This window comes from Balaenoptera ricei, chromosome 3, assembly GCF_028023285.1.
Source record: "Balaenoptera ricei isolate mBalRic1 chromosome 3, mBalRic1.hap2, whole genome shotgun sequence".
Lineage (NCBI taxonomy): Eukaryota > Metazoa > Chordata > Mammalia > Artiodactyla > Balaenopteridae > Balaenoptera > Balaenoptera ricei.
Window position 1 is genome coordinate 178,470,156 of NC_082641.1, and position 8,769 is coordinate 178,478,924.

The 8,769-nt window shown below is 53.2% G+C and overlaps 1 protein-coding gene across 1 annotated transcript; it reads left to right on the plus strand.

The window, feature by feature from the left end:
- Positions 1–4,063: 4,063 nt before the first annotated feature.
- On the plus strand, positions 4,064–5,700 carry ZNRF4 (zinc and ring finger 4). Its single transcript, XM_059919180.1, is given in 3 exon segments — positions 4,064–4,227; positions 4,447–4,474; positions 4,477–5,700. Coding segments are annotated over 3 exon segments (1,416 nt in total).
- Positions 5,701–8,769: the final 3,069 nt, after the last annotated feature.

The window sequence follows — 8,769 nt, forward strand, 5'->3', positions numbered from 1 at the left end:
CCCAGGGCAGCCTTCTTGTGGATGACTCACTGGCAATTTATCAAGGACCGCTGGCCGACCTCCAAATCCACCCCCGCTCCAGCTCAAGCCCCAGCCCCCTGGGGACACACGGGTCTCCTGAATCGCAATCCTGCTGGCTGGATATGTGTACTGCATGCCCGCCCATGTATGTGCAAGTTTAGCATCCAATTTACAGGAGATGCACCAAGGAAGGAAGAAGATGTGACTTTGACTTCTGGAGAAATCAGAGTGAACCCTGGCACATCTCATCACCCCATCTGATATGTGCTTTATAACTAACAGTCAGAGGAACCAGTCGTCTATGGTATGTCCCCTCCAGCGTCATCAAAGTAGGTTCTCGCTAGAAATATTTGGGGAAGGAGACAGCATGAAGCAGAAAAAGAAAATCAGACTTACAGTTGATCCCAGTGTCTTCTCCTATGAGGTTCTGGAAGACTCACCACTCCCCTGTGAGGTTTGTTGTGTGGGGATAGACACCCTCTCTCAGGCAAAAGGAGGGATATAACTGGCTCATGTAACGGGGGTACACGTTTGCATGGCCTTCAGGCTCAGATGGACTGAGGTGCTCAACTGATGCTTTTAGGACCTGGGTCTCTCCTGGTCTCTTTGTTCTGCTTCCTTGTGCATTCTTCTCTTCTCAGGCAGCATCTTAGGTTGGGTTTGCCTCGGAGCAGACCCCAAAACAAGGATTTGAATGCCAGTTATTTATTTTGGAAGTGATCTCAGAGAACACTGGGAGGGGAGTGGCAGGAGGGAGACAGGAAAAGGAAGGCAACCCATGAAGGAAGCATTGTCAAGAGCAAGTTATCATGGAGACAGTTGGAACCCAGTCTCACTGGGGGCCTCTAGGAGATGGTGAGGGGTGTGCACCCCAGAGTTATCTCACGTGAGGAGCGAGAGATGGGGCATTTGTCCGCTCACCTCCGTTTTTCATTGTTTCTGGGCTGCTCCACAGGGGGTTAATTCCCTGGCACACCAGAAGAGACTTCAGAAGGAGTGTCACCTGGGACTTCCCTGCTGGTCCAGTGGTTAAGACTCCATGCTCCCAGTGCAGGGAGCCCGGGTTCGATCCCTGGTCAGGGAACTAGATCCTGCATGCCGCAACTAAGACCTGGTACAGCCAAATAAATAAATAAATAAATATTTTAAAAAGGAAAAAAAAAAAAGGAGTGCCACCCTGCCAACACCTTGATCTTGAACTTCTGACCTCTAGAAGCACAAGATAATACATCTGTTCTCAGCCACCCAGTTTATGGTACTTTGTTACAGCAGCCCTAGGAAACTAATACACCCTATTTATCAACTGTCCATCTTTGGAGAGCTCTTTCCTGACCTTCTCCCCTACTATCATGCACCTGTTCCTTTATTCACCAAATACTCCCTGAGGATCTACATTTTATCTTTCTTTAAAAAGAAAATTTTGTGAGAGTCATAAACGAAAAACCCATATCTCTTGCCACGAAGGGATGGGACTCACAAGAAACAAAGACACAGAAAACAAAATGATCTTTTAAAATGCCAACGGTGCCAAGGACCTGTCTCTTAGGGAAATTAGCAATTGCCAGAAAGACATTAAAGACGGTAGCACCAAACAAGACTTTTTTGAAGTAAGCCCCAGGGGGAGACATTCATGGTCACCTCCCCTTTTGTCCTTCACACCCACTCACTCATTCAGGGATATAGTCCCCTCTTAGTCTCTCTGTCCCATTCCCCAGTCCCTCCCCTGATGCTACAGCTGCCTCCGTGGCTTCTCCACCTCTTTCTCTCTCTCTCCAACCCACCCTCCATGCAACAACCAGAGGGTTCTTTCAGAAACACAAACCTCTTTTTTATTTCAGGAGGAATAAGTGAATTTATTCCCATCGTAAAAGATGCAAACAGTGCAGAAATATATAGAGCGGAAATGGGAAACAAAATCCAGTCATGTCCTGCCTCTACTCTAAACTTTCTATGGCTCCTCGTCATTCTCTGTGTAAACCCCAAGGCCATCGACATTCAAGGTTTGGATCTGGTCCTGCCCTTCCTTCCCCCATCTCTCTCCTATCCTTGAATAAGACCCTCTTTTTAGCCACTCTGAATGGCTTGTCATATCCAACCATTCAGCTCTCTCTCTCTCTCTCTCTCTCTCTCTCTCTCTCTCTCTCTCTCGCTCACCTCAGGACCTTTGCACATGCCATTTGCATCCCCAACATGCTGTTCTCTGCCCCCTTACACCAACTTCATCCTTACCCTCCAGTCTCAGTGCGGTGACACCTCGTGTGTTTTTGGCCTCACCCAGATGCAGACCCTAGGGCAAGGATTCCACTGTGCATTCACTTCTACAGCTGCCATAACCAGGGGGTTCAAAACAACAGAAATTTATTCCCTCACAGTTCTGGAGGCTGGAAGTCCAAAATCAAGGTACCAGCCCCGTTGATTCCTTCTTGCAGGCTCAGAGGGAGACTCTGTTCCGTGCCTCACTCCCAGCTCCTGGTGGTTGCTGGCCACACTTGGCATCCCTTGGTTAGTAGACACATCCCTCCAATCTCTGCCTCTGTTGTCACATGGCCTTCTGCCTGTTTCACTCCTGTGTCTCTTCTCTATCATTGGCTGAGGGCTGCTCTGGGAGGTATTAGACCAACTGAGAAAACCTAAAGAATAAGTAGCCAGCCTGGCAAAGTATGGTTGAGGAGAGAGAATTCTGTTCCCGGCAGAGGGAACAGCATTTGCAAAGTTCTAGAGGTCAGCAAATCATGATGCATTTAGAGCATTGAAAAGCATTGAGGGTACTTCCCTGGTGGTGCAGTGGTTAGGAATCTGCCTGCCAATGCAGGGGACATGGGTTCAAGCCCTGGTCTGGGAAGATCCCACATGCTGAGGAGCAACAAAGCCTGCAAGCCGCAACTACTGAAGCCCATGCGCCTAGAGCCCATGCTCTGCAACAAGAGAAGCCACTGCAATGAGAAGCCGCTGCACCACAACGAAGAGTAGCCTCCGCTCGCTGCAACTAGAGAAAGCCCGCGTGCAGCAATGAAGACCCAACGCAGCCAAAAATAAATAAATAAATAAACAAATAATTTTTTAAAAAAGAAAGAAAAGCATTGAGGCTTTGGAGATTGGCAGGGGCTTGACCATGGGAGAGCTTGTAGGACACAGAAAGGAACATGGACTTTATCTGGAGGGCAATGGGGAGCCATGGGAGAGACCAGAGGACTGAGATTTTAGAAATATCCTTGGCTGGCATGTGGTGATGAACTGAAAGAGTTGTGAACTGGAGGCAGGTCTGTCATGGGAGAATGAAAAAATTCAGACCCTATGCTGAATGCCAATCAGGCATTCTCTCATTTAATTCTCATACCACCAGCCCTACAAGACGGGTTCCTCATCATTACACCCATTTTACAGATCTGGAAGCTGGGGCCCAGAGAGCTTAAGTGACTTATCTGGCATCACACAGCTTGTCAATGACAGAGCAAGGAATCAGGGCTTGAGTAGGCTGCCCAGCCAGGTGGCAGACTCACGGTGGGAGATCTGGGGATGAGGAGTTGGGGGATCATGAGGCTGATGGCCAGGGCTCTGGCTGAGGAATGAGGGACAGCTGGAGACCCGGCTAGAAAGGAAGCTCTGACCTGAGAGAATAAAGCCAGTGCAGGTAGTCTACCAGGTGGTGAGGACTTGGACCACCCACTCCTGCCAGCCCAGCCCTGACCTTGGCACTTCTCCCTCCCCCCATATCAAGTCAGTTAGACTCTGAGGACATATGAACTGAGAACCTGAAGGGTGAGAAAGAGCTGATCACAGGGAGAAAGGGCATTCCAGGCTGAGGGAACAGCCTGTGCAAAGGCCCTGAGGCAGGACCGGGCCTGGTGTGTTGGAGGAACAGCAAGGAGACCCATGTGTCTGGAGCAGAGTGAGTGAGGGGAAGAGAGGGAGGATATCTGGGATTTGGGCTCTAAGACCTCATGGGCAGAGGGTGTCCTGAACAAGTCTGAGTCCCCTGGAAATCTTGAAAGGGGGGAAAAATTAACGCCTTCCTCAGTGGGTCCCTAGGAGGCTTGGGGAGATGACGTTGGCAGAATGCGAGTATGAGGGCTGGATCCCAGCCACGGGGTGGTGGTGTGGCAGCTGCCAGCCCACTTTGTGGCACCTCCGGGCCTTACGAGGTCCAGGAGCTGGGGATGCTCTGAGCCTTCCAGAAGTTTTTGCGAAGGTTGCCCAGCCCCCCAGGTCAGAGCCCCAGGAATTCTGTCTCGGTGGGGGGTGTGGGTGAGGGACCAGGATGTAACAGGGCGATGTCACAGAGGCCGGGAGCATCTAGAACTCTGGGGGCTCCTGGTCTCAGTGTCATCTGCTAGGAAGGCTGCCTGGGTAGGTCAGCTCCTCCTGGGACCAGCCTTCAAAGACACAATGCACGCTGGGCTGCCACCAGGAGCTGTTTCTGTCTAGGGCCATGCAGGTCCCAGCCGCTCTGTCTAACTGCCTCTGAGCCACCCGTTCAAGGTCCATTCACACCCCGGCCACGGGCCACCTGGGAGGTCCTGGAGATGCCTGGAGGCCTCCTGTCTGTGGTCCCCAGGGGGACCTAGCTCCACACCGCAGCCAGAGAAGGAGGGGCTGGCCATGGGGCAGCCCTTGCCAGTCCTGGCCCTGCGGGCAGTCAGGGTCTCACTGACCCTTCTGGGGCTGCTGGTGCCCACACAGGCAGTGGTGCGAGCCATGCTGGATGGTAACTCAAGCACCATGGATTTTGCGGACCTGCCGGCCCTGTTCGGGGTGCCCCTAGCCCCCGAAGGCGTGCGGGGCTACCTGATGGAGGCCAGACCGGCCAACGCGTGCCATCCCATCGAGGGCCCGCGGCCGGGCAACGGCTCCCTGGGTGCCATCGTGCTGATCCGCCGGTACAATTGCACGTTTGACCTCAAGGTGCTGCACGCCCAGCGGGCCGGCTTCCAGGCGGCCATTGTGTACAACGTGCGCTCTGACGACCTGGTGCTCATGGTCCACGTCTACGAGGACCTGCGGCGCCAGATCACCATCCCCTCAGTGTTCGTGGGCGAGGCCACCTCCCAGGACCTGCGGGTCATCGTGCGCTGCGACAAATTGGCCCACGTCCTCCTGCTGCCCGACCACCCGCCCTGCCCGGACCTGGACTGCCACCCCATGCTGGCCATCTCCTGGGCGCTGGGCTGCACCCTGGCCCTCCTCACGACCGCCTTCTTCGTCCTGCGGTGTCTGTGGAACTGGCTGTGGGCCTGGTGGGCCCGCGGGCCAGTGGTCAAGGCGCGGGCCAGCCAGAGGGCCCAGGTGAGCACTTTCACGAGGCTTAACGACCTGTGTGCCATCTGCCTGGATGAATACGAGGAAGGTGACCAGCTCAAGATCCTGCCCTGCTCCCATATCTACCACTGCAAGTGCATCGACCCCTGGTTCTCCCAGGCCGCCCAGCGCTCCTGCCCTGTTTGCAAGCAGTCGGTGGCCAGCACGGAGGACGGCTCTGACTCCACCGTCGGCAGCTATGGGGACGAGGAGGACCCCTCGCTGCCTGGCCACCACCCCCCGATCTGGGCCATCCAGACCTGGCTGCGTTCCCGGAGGCTGGAGCTGCTGACCCGAGCCAGCCCCCCCCGCCGCTGGAGTGCCACCTCCGTGGGGGCAGCTGAGGCCAACACATCCTTGGAGGGACCCCCAGAGCCCCTCTGAGGCCCGCCGCCCCTGGCTGGTGGAGATTGGGGCGGGGAGGGTAGAAGTGAGGAGTGTTTCTAGTCTGGAGGCTAGATAATAAAGTGGGTTTGAAAGCGGATTCTTGCCCTGGCTGCTGTGGGGCGGACCGGCCCCTCATGCCACGCGTGTGGCGAGCTGAGCCTAAGGCTGGCTGCTGGCATCTGTGGGCGAGTGAGGGTACATGGGGGCGGGGGGGCAGTATTCTCAGGGCTGCTGTGTGCAACATGTCCTTGGTGGCCCTGCGACAGGGCCCCTGTGCCTCCGTTCCAGTACTAGGCACAGGAGCGGCTGATTTCCCATATGCTTATTATTCATTTAAACCTTAAACAAAAAATAAACTTGTTACTTTGGAATAATTTTACCTTTACAGAAAAGTTGCAAAGGTACTAGAGATAGTTTCCATGGACCCCTTGCCCAGCTTCTCCCGAGTGTTCATGTCTTACATCAGCATAGCACGTTTGATTCAACCGAGAGCGCACCTTGGGTAGGTTACGATGAACTGAACTATGGATTTAATTTGAATTTCCCCAGCATTTCAACTATTTATAGTGGAAAGTGTCAAACACACCCAAGTAGAAAGAATGGAATAATGACCCTCCCCACGTGTACCCATCACTCAGATTCAATGATTATCTACTGGCCACTCTTGTCTCCTCTATTCTTGCTCCTCTCTCGCTATTTTGGTGCACATCCCAGATGCTTTTTCATCTGTAAATATTTCAATTTGTGTCTCTAAAGCAGTAGTTCTCAGCTGGGGTGGGGATGTTGTCCCCCGGGGACACTGGGCAGTGTCTGGGGACATCTGTGGTCGTCATGACTGGGGTTGGCTCCTGGCATCGAGGGGGTGGGACCAGGGAGGCTGCTCCACACCCCACAGCGCCGAGGACGGCCTCACCTCAGAGAATGATCTGGCCTGCGGGTCCACAGTGCTGAGGGGAGAGACCCTGCTTTATAAGATAAGACCCCTTAAAAAACTCCGCAAACTCCAGTATCATGTCCAGAATAATGATTCCTAAATAGCATCAAATATCCACCTAGGGAGCACATGGAAATGTGCACGTTTACAATATACAATTTTTTTAGGCTCTTTGAATCAGGATCTAGATAGAGTCTAGGGTCATTGTTGATGGTCTCCTAAGTCTCTGTTAATCGAGAGCTTCTCTTGCCATCTTTCTCTCTTAAATTTTCCTTGCAGTTTGTTTATTTGAGGCCACCAGGTCATTCACCCTGCACAGATGTCCCAGATCTCGGTTTTGCTGATTGGGTGTCCCTGTGGTGTCATTTCACGGATGCCTCCGTCCCCCGTAGCTTCTGTTAATTTGTAGTTGAATTCAGAGACCAGCTCAGATGTGGTTTAATTTTATGGCGGACAGATGAGGTGTTTCTTCAGGTCCCAGTGCATGCTCTTCTCAGAAGGGTTGGGCCAGTGAAGGGGGTCTTCTAGGCAATGAATGACGGGCAGATGCTAGGCTTGGGGGCAAGCATGATCAGGAAGGTCCAGGAGGAAACATTGTATAGAATTTCTCAGAGGGCACAGTGTACAGGTGATAGTGGGATTTGGACCCGGTGGTCTGGTCTTGGTGGATTCATGAGGGAATGTCTGTGTTTAGTCAAATGTCTTCTTTTTCACACACGGGAGTGTTTTTCACTTGTGCTTTGCGGTCTGCACTTCACTACATAGCTGGGAACCTCCAAGGTAGTTCAGAGAAAGGGGGTCTCTTCTTGGATGGATGATGGCAAAGAGTGGGCTGCTGGTCACAGCTCTGGTGTGTATGGGGTGGGGAGGGGCACAGAGGCGTGGGCAGAGGTCCTTGCACAGGATGCTTGGGAGATGGTAAAGACCTCCCACCCAACTTTTGAGGGACTTTGCTCCTAGCCTGATGGCCCTACGGCCGCAAACGGAAGCTGCACTATCCAGAGGACACTGCCTTGGTCCCTGTGGATGGCCCAAAGCTGCCAAGAGCTGTGGAAGGCCAGAGCTGCCAAGCAGGGACAGGCCTCTCTGTCCAGTAGGCACGGGCTGGGATGAGGATGGAGAAGTGGAGACAGGGAGGAACGTGTGTAGCAGTCAAGCTTGGAGTTGGCCATGGGATCTGAGACCTGCCCAGAGCAGCTTAAGCACAGAGAGTTATTTGCTCATGAACTTGAGTAGTCAGTCCGGGGATAGCATGGAGGCTCCACGGTGTCCAGGGCCCGGGTTCCTTTTATCTTATTGTTCCACATCCTTAGCAAGTGACCTTCTCCTCATGGGACAAGGCAGCTGCTTGAGCTCTAGCCATCACATCTGCGTGCCAGTCAATGAGGAGGAAGAGGTGAGGAAGGGCTCGCCCTCTCCCTTTAAGGACACTTCCCCAGAAATCCCATACACCACTTCTGCTCACACCCCATTGGCCAGAGCTTAGCCATGTGGCCACACTTGCCTAAAAGGATGCTGGGAAATGTAGTCTTTATTCTGAATGGCCAACGGTCCAGCTGAAAACCAGGGGTTCTACTACCATGGAAGAGAGAACAGATATTTGGGGTGGCCAGCATGCCTGCCACTGGTCCACAAGAGCTGTCCAATACATGTTTGTTGAATAAGTGAATGAATGAATGACTGAATGAATGAATCCCCACACCTCTAAGCCTGAGCATCCTTCAAGGTCACAGGCACCACAGGGGAGCAGGCACATCCCGGTTCACCAGAGAGATGACCTTTCTCACGACCATGCCAGCGGAGGGAGTGAGCTCACCGTCACCCGGGATGAAACCCAGCTCTTACCGAGGCCCTACTGCGCTCCAGGCCCCAGGCCACATGGCTTCTTTCCACTATTAAACCTCTCTGAGCCTCGGTTTTCCCATCTGTAATATGGGGGCAGTAACAGTACCTGCCCTGCAGGGTTCCCCAAGCATGCACAGTGCCTGACACTGTCAGTATTTGTTGATTGACTAAGTGACCTGCCCACAGCCCAGCTATAATATTGGGTGATCGGTGCTGTGATGGGGGAATCATAGGCACTGTGTTAACCCAAAGGGAGGTGCCTGACCCAACCCAGAGAATCTGGGAGG